Source organism: Sapajus apella, unplaced genomic scaffold (genome assembly GCF_009761245.1).
Source record: "Sapajus apella isolate SASKATOON/1434 unplaced genomic scaffold, GSC_monkey_1.0 scaffold116, whole genome shotgun sequence".
Lineage (NCBI taxonomy): Eukaryota > Metazoa > Chordata > Mammalia > Primates > Cebidae > Sapajus > Sapajus apella.
In genome coordinates this window covers 567,468-581,030 of record NW_022437056.1, presented here as the reverse complement: position 1 = coordinate 581,030, position 13,563 = coordinate 567,468, and the positions used below count along the sequence as shown (strand labels likewise).

The 13,563-nt window shown below is 48.8% G+C and overlaps 1 protein-coding gene across 3 annotated transcripts in view; it reads right to left on the bottom strand.

Annotated features, from left to right (window-relative positions):
- Positions 1-13,563, bottom strand: part of DLGAP2 (DLG associated protein 2) — a 533,037-nt gene that overhangs the window by 2,191 nt on the left and 517,283 nt on the right. For 2 of the 3 annotated variants that reach the window (XM_032260285.1, XM_032260286.1), the window contains 2 exons: positions 11,742-11,894; positions 1,457-8,606 (listed from right to left, as the gene is read on the bottom strand). In XM_032260285.1, the coding sequence (XP_032116176.1) occupies positions 8,388-8,606; positions 11,742-11,894 (372 nt within the window). In that variant the 3' untranslated portion in view covers positions 1,457-8,387. Of the gene's footprint in view, positions 1-1,456; positions 8,607-11,741; positions 11,895-13,563 lie in introns of those variants that run through there. The other variant, XR_004263468.1, reaches the window with a different exon arrangement.

The window sequence follows — 13,563 nt, the reverse complement described above, 5'->3', positions numbered from 1 at the left end:
CTCCCAGGACTGGTCCATCTTCCCAGACTGGTCACCTACTGGATTGATCACCTCCCCAACTGGTCCACCTTCCCAGGTTGGTCGCCTTCTGGACTAGTCCACCTTCCCAGACTGGTCACCTCCCGGACTGGTCCACCTCCCAGACTAGTCACCTCCCGGGACTGGTCCACCTTCTCAGACTGGTCACCTCCCAGGACTGGTCCACCTTCCCAGACTGGTCACCTCCCAGACTGGTCCACCTTCCCAGACTGGACACTTCCCGTACTGGTCCACCTTCCCATACTGATCCATCTCCCGGACTGGTCACCTCCCAGACTGGTCACCTTCCGGACTGGTCCACCTTCCCAGACTGGTCACCTCCCAGACTGGTCCACCTCCCCAGACTGGTCACCTACGGGATTGATCACCTCCCCAACTGGTCCACCTTCCTGGGTTGGTCGCCTTCTGGACTAGTCCACCTTCCCAGACTGGTCAGCTCCCTTGACGGGTCACCTCCCGGACTGGTCCACCTCCTGGACTAGTCACCTCCCGGGACTGGCCCACCTTCCCAGACTGGTCCACCTTTCCAGACTTGTCACCTCCCGGACTGGTCCACCTTCCCAGACTGGTCACCCCCCAAACTGGCCCAGCTTCCCAGACTGGTCACCTCCCCAACTGGTCCACCTTCCCAGATTGGTTGCCTTCTGGACCAGTCTACTTTCCCAGACTGGTCACCTCCCCGGATTGCCTTCCCAGACTGGTCACCTCCCCGGATTGGTCACCTCCTGGACTGGTCACCTCCCGGACTGGCCACCTCCTGGACTGGGCCAGTTCCCAAACTGGTCCATCTCCTATACTAGTCACCGCCTGGACTGGTCACTTCCCTGCATTGGTCACCTCCCAAACTTATCACTTCCCCAGCTTGCTCTATCTCCTAGGACTGGTCACTTCCCTGGACTGATCCACCTCCCTGCACTGGTCCCCTACCTGGACTGGTCCATCTCCCCTCACTGGTCACTTCTCCAGACTGGTCACCTCTAAGACCAGTCCACCTCCCCCAACCGGTCTACCTCCCCAACTGGTCCACCTCCCAGACTAGTTACTTGACGGAGTGGTCACCTCCAGGACTGGTCACCTCCCAGACTGATCACCTCCCAGTCTGGTCCACCTCCCCAGACCGGTCTACCTCCCCAACTGGTCCACCTCCCAGACTAGTTACCTCCTGGACTGGTCACCTCCCAGACTAGTCACTTCCCGAACTGGTCACCTCCCAGACTGGTCCACCTCCCTGGAGGGACGGGCTCGCACTGCTTCCTGGCAGCTGCAGGCGCAGTGGGGACTGAAACCCACTTGTCCTCCTGGAGTTTCATGGACAAGTCCACATCCCACCCCGTCTCACTGGAGCCTGGATCTGTGTGGTCCAGTGAGCTGATGTGCGTCTCTTTTCAATGCAACTCAAAAGAGCGTAAAACAACCATTAACTAAATACTGTAGGATTTATTAATTAAAAACTCATTTAATCTATACCATTTTTGCATACATATTAAATCTGTAGCCTTAATAAATGTCCATTACTTCTTAAAATAGAGAGAAATTGAGGATATTTCAACAATGAAATATATAATGGAGGAAGAGTGTAATTTTTTTTTGGATAAAACTCTTTGGTCTATATAATTTTTCTGAGTTTAAAATAACACGAGAATTCACTCCAATAAAAAAGTAAACATTACTTTTCTCAAAAAATTTAATTGCAGAACTATTTACAGGAGGCGAACATCAGCGATACAGAAATCAGATGGAGCATTATCACAGGAGGTTACGGAGGAAACGGTGCACATTTTCGTACAGTCAGCCAAGAGTGAAAAAAAGTCATGGAAAAAAGAACACAAAGAAAGCAATCCTTAAATGCCTGAAAGGAATGACCAACATTTTGGTAAGTTATTAAGAAGTAAGAAATCGTGGTGATGAATAGCAGATTGCACATTCAGATCAGGTATCCTGCATGCTACTAAATAAGAATTTATCAAAAGAACCATAAAAGCATGAGAAAGAGAATTACATAAAATAGTTTAATTCCAGTAAAGTGACTTTGTACAGATGCTGAGTATTTGGCACTCTGTTCATCCTCACACTCGATATGGTTTCATATTTATATATATATATGTATATATATATTTATTTACTTTTTAAAAACTTGAACTAAACAGCTAGTTTCCTGGTTCTAACATTCCTTGAATTTCTATAGGAGGCATTTAATGTAGTCCTTAGGCCACACCTGGGTATTTTGGTCTGTACTATGGAAGGTGGGGGGATGAGTGGTGTGTCTCTGCAGGGAGGACCCGTCCTGTCCGAGAGCAAAGTGGCTTACCATTCGGAAGGAAGCGTTCTAAAGGAGCCTTCCCCCTTGCTGCTCTTAAGGGGAAGCTTTGTTGAGTTCAGCAAACCAGTTAGAGAGTGGAGTGAGGGAGACATTCATGCTGAGCCCTTTGAAAGTGATATGATTGTATTATTCAAATGAGTGGGGCTGGGTCATGGTGGTGTTTTGGGGGTAAATCAGAGAATGGGTGACTGGCTTCCATAAGGTACCATGGTCAAGCTGGGAGCATCCTTTGTTGTACTGGCAGACACAAACCAACACACTCTCTAGGGAGACCACGGTCTATTTGAGAGAGAAATTTGTACTTAAATTTGTCCGAGAAACCTGGTGTCGATCTTTTCATTCATTATCGCCTCTCCTCCATTGAGTAGGTGAAAGCTTGGATGCCCAAGGCCTTCAGGTCCTGAATAAGCACCAATGAAAAGAATTACATAAATCTAAGAAAGTAGGGAGGTGAACCTCTGTCACCTTAGTGTGTGTATATACAAAATCTGTTAAAAAGTACTTTGATAGTAGGTAACGAACATTTCCTCTGCAAAGAAGTCATCTGTTAAGTGTTTACATTGAAACTTGAAATAATTTAACACTAGATAAAAACGCCAGGGTTAGGACAGCAGTTAATAAAATGATGGACATTTTTCAGTGTGGCGAGGATGAAAGATGGTTACTTCCTAGAGCTTTCCCACAGACCACCTCTGCGTTCTCTGAAGTGGAGGGATTATGACCACCTCTGCATTCTGGGAAGAAGGGAATTTGTGGGGGGTCCTTAAGCTCTTTGTGGTTTGAGCCAGTGTGTCTGATTTTGTTTTTGCTGTTTCCCCATGCATGCAGTTACCTGCTTCCCAATTATTTTTTCCCTTCATCACTTAAATGTGTAGTTTATCTCCTCATCTAAGAGGCAACTGAGCTTAAGTAATGGTGAAAACATGGCCTAATTCTGGCTGGTGCTGGGTTCTTGTTCTCGGAAGCATCTAGAAATGGTTAAAATCAAAGCCAGAAGCTGGGAGAATGCCCCTTGTCGTTATTTCCCCATTTCCAAACCTTTCCAAAGACAGTCTCACAGCATCTGCCTCTGGTGGTCCCTAATTAGCGCTGAGATGTTTGCCACCCGCCTGGACTCCGGCAGCCTTCCCTGCAGAGCTGGAGGGCGGCATTCCAGAAGAGGCCAGGGCCTAATCCTTAGCAATAACTCCAACTTTCAGCACCTGTTCCAGGAGCTCAAAGGACTTAGAGCCAATATGTCACTAATCCTCACAACGTGTCCTCGAGGGAGACAGGGGCAGGAACTGTAATCCCCTGTCTAGAGGAAACAACTGAGACATAGAGGAAAAAGTGAGATGAGCTGCTGGCTATGGGCGAATCAGAGCCACGTTGCCTGATTAAACAGCCTAGAGATTCCTAGCAACATCTCCTTCATTTCCAGAATATTCTGCTGCCACTCTGTGCTGGGGGACATTCAGTCGAATACACAGAAGCAACCCTTTCCTTCAGCACTTTATGGCCAACAATGCATTGCAACTCCCAACTGATAGCAAGATGGGCCTCCCGCAGGGAAGCCGTGGGATCTGATCTGACCTTGTGCGGTGTGTGTTACGGCTGACACATGGCACCAGATGACGCGCGGTGCATTGCCCTAGCCCACGGAGTTACAGATACTGATGGGAAAGGGGTCATCTTTTTCAATTCTTAAGCTCCTGGTTTTCTATTTTAATTTTCAAATTTTGGAACCTTTTATTTTCAAGTTTTCAACCCATGCCTACAAAGAAGTGCGGACAGACATGCAGATGAAAAGAAGGGAACCCTCCAACATTCTAGGGGCCGTGGTCTGAAACTGCTGTTTTAAACTAGCCTGTTAAATTTGCAGTTAGAGGAAACGAAGTTCAGGCCTGAGCAGAAGAGGGCTGGGAAGTGAGCAGGCACAAACCACGCGGAATTTGGTTACTTAGGCCCGTGTTGGGGGAGCTTGTTTCTGTGCTCGTAGGTGAGGCAGGTCCAGTTTTCGGACATGTGGGGGGCCAAATGCAGCATCCAGGTGCCCTCCCTGAACCAATGCTGTTTGGGGTAACGCTTCTATGTCTGTACCAGTGCGCACCCTCTTACACCTCCATCAAGTCCGGCCATCCCGTGGTCCTGAGCTGCGTCCCCCAGGAGGCCCCCTGGCCCCTTAATGCTCAGGTCCTGCTGATAGAAAAGGCCTTCCTGAGGAAGACTCAGACCCGCCTCCCCCACTCCCTACTCGCATCCAAAAGGTTTGGCCCAAACCGGAGAGCTGTCCCTAATAGAGCACATTCTGTGGACACCGCAGGCACTTCAACTACAGGCCTCCAGCACCCCTTCACTTTCCTGTGAAATTCCATCCCGGATTGGAGTAGCAATGCCTGCAAGGACCTAACAGAAACAGAGATGAGTGAATTTACGAATGCAGGGCCTTCTAATGAAGGGGTGGGAAAAGTGGTGCTTAATATGGCATCGAAAAGGCAAAAATCAAGACAGGGAAACAAGGACATACACTCCCAGAGAAAGAATCAAACCTGTGCAAGTGTGTGCTCTGCCTCTGTGTCTTCTAATCATCAATCTGGCCACTTCGATAAGAGCCAGTAGGGAGAAATTCCCTCCACTTAGCAGGGCACTGATTTTGTAGTTTTTTTTTTTTTTTTTAAAAAAAAAAAAAAAAAAAACCCAGATAACCTTACATGTAATTTATATTTTTATCTGATCATACGCCTTTCCATTAAGTGCCTGAAGCTTTTAGAATTGGAGTTGACAACATCAATATTTCCTTTTAAACAAAACTATTTTTTTGGTATCATAAACAGTTCATTTTTTAATATACCATTTTAAGATGGTGATGTAAATTTGCTGAGAAAAATGTAAAAAGTGTCATGGATAACAACTTGTTTTACTTGAAACACAATAACAACACCTGAAGACGCATGAGATGCATGACAAGGAAAGCGCTCCGGTTACCAAGCAGCATTCTCCTTTCCTGGGTTAAATGCTGTTTATCATACTTGTGTTTTATTAACCAAAGCCTTCAACACAGCAGGATCAACTTGTTGGCTGTAAGGAAAGGGTCTGGGTTTCACCCGTTATGGGCCGTATCTTTAGGGAATGTAGGTATGCGGTTATAGCGAACATCACATTCTCTAGGATGATGTTCCTAGAACATCATACATCATTATTTTCAGCCATGTTTTCCAAAGGATGTGTACTCCTTTATTGAAATTATATTTTAAATATGATGAAATGGTCACACGTGAGCTTCATGGTATGTATCTGCTAGAAGCGGCTGAAATAAGCTAGCTTGAGTGACTAACACAAGTATCATAAACAGTTTATTTTTCTTTACATGTACAATACATAAACATGGCTTATCTTCTGCATTTCATGGTAGAATGTCACCTGCATGAGAACTGAGTATATTGCACTTGGTTATGTAACACGGACAGGTAACATTCCATCAGGTCTAGCAGCAGGTACCCGTTCTACCATTGAATCATCTTCTTTGGGACATGGCAGACCAAGCAGGGCATGTGCACATTCACCATGTCGAGTCACCAACCCCTGTGCAATGTAGTGGTAGGTTAATCTGCTCACTTAGGGATGGTTTTAGGCCAAGACTTTTGGGGATTGTAAAATAACAATGAATTAACAAAACATAAGAAATTAATCCACAGCCAGTGAATGTTTTCTTTTAAGCAGGGATCATTGAATCTGGGATCTACCTTAACAGTTTGTTTTTATATGTTTTGTATAAGTTCAAGGAAATAAACATATCAGCTGCCAGTAGGTAGAACGACGTGAGGAGGTGGCGTGTCTGTAACAGATCCAGGATACAGAGCTGTGTTTCATTTCCTTTCACTGGGAGTGTACAACTGACTTTGCTTTTCTGTGGTTATTTCTAAACAGCAGAGTTCACCTGAAATCACACGGCATTTTAAAAGTCTAAAACGCCAATACTTGCAGATACATTTGTTTTAACATCATAGAGTGGATATAGGAAGAGGTGTCATTACTGTACACTACTCAAGATTTAGGTATTTAGGTAGAAAAATGCTTTGAACACTCTGGGGAAATAGAACTCATTTATAGAAGAATATTTCAGGGAATATTTTTTTTTTTTTTTTTGCATTTTTCAAGGAGATACATTCGTACTGATTTTTGCTTCCAAATATATTTTAAGGCTGTTTGGTAAAATATATACCAGATATGAGGCTTGATTTATAGGGTTTTGTTTTTACAGGGAAATCTTTCCTCAGCTTTAAAAAAGTAAAACTTTGAAGCTAACATGCTTTAATATCTGCTCTGCTCCCAATGGTCCCGTGCGCAGTGGGATGTGGGAAAGGAGGCAGCGGAGAGGCTGCGGCTCGGGAGGACGCTCTGGCACAACCGTGCACCCAACGCCCTGCCACACGCAGCTGCAGAGGGGACGGGGACATTGTAAAGTGCAAACCAAGTGAAGAGAGAAAGTGCGCGGGTCGTGGAAAGCTGTTCTGCCTGTGGCTGAGGACACGGGGCTCCTTGAAGCGGGGAAGGAAGACCTGGTATTTGGGTGGAAACATCTGTCTGGAACCGCAGTCCTGCCTTTACTCTGAGTAATAATGAGAACTGTGAGACTGTAACTCAGTGGAAAGATCGGATAGGCTTTTCCTTTGGAGACTGGTCCGAATGGTGAAACAGAAGTTATGTGGGAACAATGGTCGTGGCGGCTCAATTTCATTACACTCACGGAAAGCCTATTAATTAGAGCCGTTCCTAGTTTCCTCTGGTGCCGACCAGAGAGTCATGAACACTAATTACTTTTTTGAATTCCACAGCTGGAAATCGCAACAGGTGACCTCTTTTTCCTTCATGTCTAACACAGGCAAGGAATCTATTCTTAACTTTAGCAATACTGCATAGGACAAAAGAATTCTGGAAAGGTACAAATGTAAACTACATTTCTTCTTTACCATTTAAACTGAGATATACTTACCACTCACATTCATATTTCTTAAACTTTTTACAGCATCACAACTGTCATTTTAAACAAGCAAACTTTTTGTTTTTTTTGTTTTTTGTTTTTTAAGGATACCCTGGAAAGTCAGCTGATAGAGCAATTTGAGAATATATATACATACATTAAAAAAAATCCCATGTAGCATAAATGGTGAAACTTAAGGAAAATACTGGAGGTTGTTTTTAAGGTACAAAGAAATAAAAAATACAATGACTATTTCATAGAAGTAGGGACATTTTCTTCCCTTTATGCCCCCAGCCCTCTCTAAGGCTCTCCCCTCTCTGTGCGTGACTTCCTCGTGGGGACACTCAGAACACTCAGCTTCTCTTTTGAATGTGTGGATGCTGTGCTGGGTATTTTCAGTGGGTTCAGACTTGTCAAGCCCTGGGTTTTGCAGAACCGTGTGGCGGGGAGTTTGGTGTTTGGAGAGATCACTTTCCATCACAGTAAGCTTCACGCAAGGAGCCTAATGTTTTCTGCTTGTGAGGAGCAGGAGCAGGAGGGCGGAGCAGGCAGACGGCCCGGCCTCGGGGAGAAGGAACTGGGGTATGCGAGGGGAATGGGCCTTTCTTTCCTGCACTTCAGGTTGTAGCACCTTCCACTTGGGTGTCTAATGCCTCTAGGGAGTGGTGAGCTGCACCCATTTATAGTTATTTGTTATTCTTACCTCTAATTATCACACAATTTATAAAAATAGAAATAACAAAATGTAAGCTGGGTTTCAGCTCCAGGGGCGTTTCTCGCCGTCCTCAGAGAACACGGAGGGGAAGTCGGGTCTTGCCACACCTGTCCCTCAGAGCCGACTGGGAGCCAGGCCACCAGTGAAGAAAAGCAAAAGTCGTCCTCGCCACAAGCTCCGTGGACTCTGAGGCCACCGACCGCGTTCCACTGTGTTCACGGCACAAGGAGCAGAACAGCAAGGGCGTGTTCAGTGGAAGAAATGAAACAGAAACCACCAGGGAGCCAACAAACTGTACAAGCGTTTTGTGAAAAAGCAGAAACAACCAAGGGGAAGGTGGCTGCCCCCCGTCCTCAGAGCCGGGTCTGGGCCTCGGGGATATAGATCTCGATGCTGTCTGCACGCTCCGTGGCAGAATTCTGCCGGAAGGATGCCGCACGCTTGGCGGCCATGAGTCGTCTCCGCGCTTCCTGACGTTGTCTGTCGGGCAGGTCCAGGGATTTTTCTCTTGTGATGGGAAATTTTCCTTTGAGGGGCTTCTTTGGTATTGGAGGCGGGGCCTTTCTTTCTTCCTGAAAAGCATCACAAGTCAACATGGGTGGGTGGTCCGGGGGGTCCTAAGAACTTGCGAGCTCAGTGGCCCTGGGGTCTGGGCATGCCCTTCCTGATCGAAACCCTCCCAGTGCCATCCTTCATTCCATTCCCACGCTTCCCCTGAACCCTGACTCCCAGGTCATAGGTCTGCCTTCTGCACAGTGTATCATTTGCGTAAGCTCCCTCAAACTTCACAAAGGGGTCAGAGGCGTTTGCGGCAGTGTTCACAAATCAGGAAATACTTTCTGCATATTCACCCCTCACATCTCTGGAGTCACTGAGCTATTCTGACATCCTTGCCCAATTCCAGCACTTCAAAAGCCCTATGTCATGCTCTCCGAGCACTGGCCAATACCTGCATGGCCAAGCGCAGAGCATCACAGGGATTTAGGACACACCGCTGGACGTCCCTATTAAACACTGGAGGGTTTCCAGCAGACTGTAGAATTCCAATGTGTTCATGAAAACCATCTAACATCAGTGGGTGTGTCGGGAAACACTGGCCGAATTCTCTTACTGGCCTAAAATCTCATTGACATGGACAATATTTATAAAACCACTATTCACTTGCTTGGTTTGTAAAAAGATGCAAGTAAGTATTTTTGACCCTTAGCTCAGATTCTCAGGTAAGTCACGCTAAAATATGGTGTGTGCCTTTTTAGAAAGATAAATCTCACAATTCTGCAACAAATGCGATGGGTGATGCAGTTACTCCCGCGAATGGTCTGTGTTCATGGCTGTGCGGGTCACACTGTTCCTAAAGACAGCAGGACCTGCCCTGTCCCATTCTGGACGGAGCCCTGTGGGGACTCTCCATAGCCTGCTGTTTCCTTTCCAGGAAAGGACGCATGACAGAAGACGTCAGAACCCCTTTCCTTTCCTAAGCAGGTATCTAGTTTTTGGGGAGAAAACCACAAAAATTCTGCTTGTGTCTGTCTTCAGCCTCTAAGAAATTTCCAAGGGGAGCCCAGAGATGCTTGGACAGCAGGCAGTTGTAGAGGAGGCTGGGGCACGGTTGCAGGAGGGTGTGTGGCAAGAAGGCTGCTTTGGCGTCTGGAACTTTGTTCCTTCGGCTTATTTTATGTGACCTAGGCCAGAAGCGCTGACTCTTACCTGACTTTCCGGCATCCGTCTAAAACAATGGGGGATGAGTTCATTGCAACCTTCAGCTACTTAAACAAGTAATTCCTGTTTCCAGCACGTGACAACTCATAGTTCAGGGGATGCCAAGAGAAGAGGAAACGAGGGTCTCTTTCATCTTTTGGTGTCCCGGCACTATGGGCCTGTGAGGCGTACACATCAGCACTACTTGTGGGGGTCCCCCCTTTAAAGGAGCTCCCCGGCCTGCAGGTGTGGCCCTGTAGGAGCGTCTAGCAGGTGCTGTGCAGGGGCCCACCCCCTGGAAGTTGAAGATGCCATGTTCGGGAGGGGCGGGCCGCCTCTTCAGGCATGGAGCCTCCACTGTGCTAGAAACCTGCTCGCTTGCTGGTTTTGAGGATTGTACTCTACAGGCAGCTTGGGTAGATGGGCTCATATTAGCTCTCAATGACCAAAGAATGGAAACAGACGGAACCATTGCGTGCACCTGAACTAAAGTACCTTCCGTTGGAACAGCCTTCTCGCTTAGAACATCACTGATGATCTCTTTCACCTCGGATCCAAACCGTGGCTTACCTGGACCTGCCGAGTCCCAGGCACAGCTTACGTGGACCTTGCACACTACTACCTGCTCCTGTCGCCTGAGATGACAGGGAACCCGTGGGTCGGTGGCATCTAGCCTGGAACTCCACTTGCGACCAGGGACACCCTCTGAGAGGAGATGATGAGGGCAACGAGCCCTGGCTCTCAGTCTGGTGACCCAGATGTGTCTCCCTGCTTCCCCAACGTATGCTGACTTGATTTTCTTTATCATTTTAATCGATAACGTTTGTCTAGAAAAATCCAATTGTGGTTCCTCAGGACATGCCTGAAACCTGTGAGGAAGTCAATATCTTTGCTGCTAACTCAGAACTATCTACTAGTTCTTCTGATGACAGTATCATGGAAGAAGTGAAACGCTGGGGTTCAGATCTAATGGGAAATTTCAGCCTGTTTTAAGGGCTGAGGCTGATTGATCTATAGGAAGCTTAATTCATCCAACTGTTGAATAAGGTATAAAATGTGGCCTTGCCTATAGCGGCCATACTAGAAGGTATATTGAGTTGGAGATAGTGCCTAATCAGGCCTAAAACTTTCCCTGTGGGAAACCAGCTTAATATTTACACAATCAGAATAAGTTTGATGATGAAAATTCAGAGGTGAGACCCCTGTCAGGAATGACGCTGTAGATTTGCTTGTGATCTTGGCTGGTGTCTCTTTGAAAGACCCTATTATTTACCACCTGTGCCCAAGGCTGCAATTCTGCACCACTTGGGGCATGTGCACACACAAGCACATGCTCACACACGTGTGAACACGTACATACATGAAAATTTGCGCCTGTATTGCCAGCAGGACTGAGAACCTCGTTGTCATGCTGTATCTGCAGCAGGTGGTTACTGTGGTGGGAAGGGGTATTGCTGGGAGCCCACTCTGCACGGGCGCCCTAACCTTTCTCTCTGCAGCAGGTGTACTGCGGTGGGAAAGGGTATTGGTGGGAGCCCACTCTGCACGGGCACCCTAACCTTTCTCTCTGCAGCAGGTGGTTACTGCGGTGGGAAAGGGTATTGCTGGGATCCCACTCTGCACAGGCGCCCTTACCTTTCTCTCTGCAGCAGGTGTACTGCGGTGGGAAAGGGTATTGCTGGGAGCCCACTCTGCACGGGCGCCCTTACCTTTCTCTCTGCAGCAGGTGTACTGCGGTGGGAAGGGGTATTGCTGGGAGCCCACTCTCCACGGGCGCCCTAACCTTTCTCTCTGCAGCAGGTGTACTGCGGTGGGAAAGGGTATTGCTGGGAGCCCACTCTGCACGGGCGCCCTAACCTTTCTCTCTGCAGCAGGTGTACTGCGGTGGGAAGGGGTGTTTGCTGGGAGCCCACTCTGCACGGGTGCCCTAACCTTTCTCTCTGCGGCAGGTGGTTACTGTGGTGGGAAGGGGTGTTTGCTGGGAGCCCACTCTCCACGGGTGCCCTTACCTTTCTTTCCGGAGACTCCATCATCTTCCAGTCATTGAGCCGCAGCCGCTGCAGCTCGTCGAACTTCATGCTGACGTCCTCGACAGAGAGCTGCAGCATGTCCCAGTAGCCGGCCAGGTCCTGCGATGTTGGCCTTGGCATGGCGCTGGGGTCCTGGAAATACACACAGTGTGTTCAGATCGGGAGAGTCTCCCACGGGCGCAGGGCTGGGAAGGCCTAATCTGCCTTTCACGAGGCGGATTAGGGAGAAGCCTGACTGATTCTGCCCTGAGGCAAATATTTGGGATCGCGTGCCATGCCTGGACAACAGTTTACTTTAGCGCAAGTATTTGCTGATGGCTTAAAAATAGGTAGCACAGCCGCCGTTAATTGTTCCACATTGAACATGCCGGGAATGGGGCCGATGGGAGAGTTTCTAAATGCTTGACAGCTCATAAAAGCAGTAGGACCCTGTGTTTTTGGTCGCCTGTGGGTGATTCAGAAGGGACAGGGCTCTGTGAGCCTGCCGTGGTACTGGCGTGGTGGTGGCGGCGGGTAGCCAGCTTGGAGCCTGTTCTAGACCTGTGTGTTCTCTGACAGCTCTTGGCTCTGGTTCTAATGGCAAGGACATCTTACAAATATAACGTGCCAAGGAACAGGATGCTCTCACCAAGTGGCTCCCACCTGTAGAGGCACAGGTGAGGCTCTGGGCTGCAGCCCCAGGAAGCGTGGGGCCCAGAGATGTGCTTGGTTTCTCTGCAGGGTGCCTGATACACGATTTCTACCAGCTGCCTACATCTATGTATTTCTTTTTGAGATAGGGTCTCGCTCTGTCACCCAGGCTGGAGTGCAGGTGTGATTGCGGCTCACTGCAGCTTCGACCTCCTGGGCTCGAGATCCTGCCTGCTCAGCCTCCCAGGTAGCTGGGACCACAGGCATAGGCCACCACACTCAGCTGATTTCTTTAATTTTGTAGCGATGGGGTCTGGCTATGTTGCCCAGGGTGACCTCAAACTCCTGGGGTCAAGTGACTCTCTTACCTCAGCCTCCCAGAGTGCTGGGATTACAGGCATGAGCCAGCATGCCCAGATTGCTGCCTATGTTGAAATCTGAATAACTTTTCCAGGAGTGGTTCCCTTGATTCGGTGGGGGCTCAACAGAGACGGGTTTCTGGTGGGTGGACATTCAACTGGATTTGCTTATGGGTTCAGCAGTGCACACTTAGCATGACCTGAACTTCTGTTTGGTTTGACATCCACATCAAAACAATCACGGTTCGGCTCCCACCCCCTTCTCTGGCACCCACCTGAGGGCAGCCGCCCCCCGGGAAGAGCAGCAGGGGTGAAAGCGGAACAGACAGCTCTGTGACTGGGGTCCCTGGCTGCCCACCTCTCGGCCGAGTCCGTTCTTCTCTGCGGCCACATGAGGGCAGCCTTGGCTGCTCAAAGCCCAGGCAGGCACTTGAGCTCCCCAGAAACCCAGGGAGGGTGGCCCTGGCCACAGGCGGGAGCCTGAACTCAGCCTCTGTGGATGCGACAGCCACAGTGCCTGGGAACCAGCCCATGTTCTGCACCGAAGTCAGCTGAGGCCTGCCAGGGGTGCAGGGCAGGCTGGGTGGGAAGCTGCTCAGATGCTGTGGGTGTGCTGCCTGCCTGGCTTCCAGAAGTCTCTGTCAACCTAAGAACATCCCCTCTTTCTGTAGGGCTGGGCATGGCTGTTCCTGATGGCATGGGGGATGCGGAGTGGCTTCTCCAGTGCCCACCGCTGGGTGGTCCCAGTCACATGTCCACATGGCCAGCTGCTGTGGCGGAGGCTGCCCTGGCCTGAGAGCAGGAATTGCCTT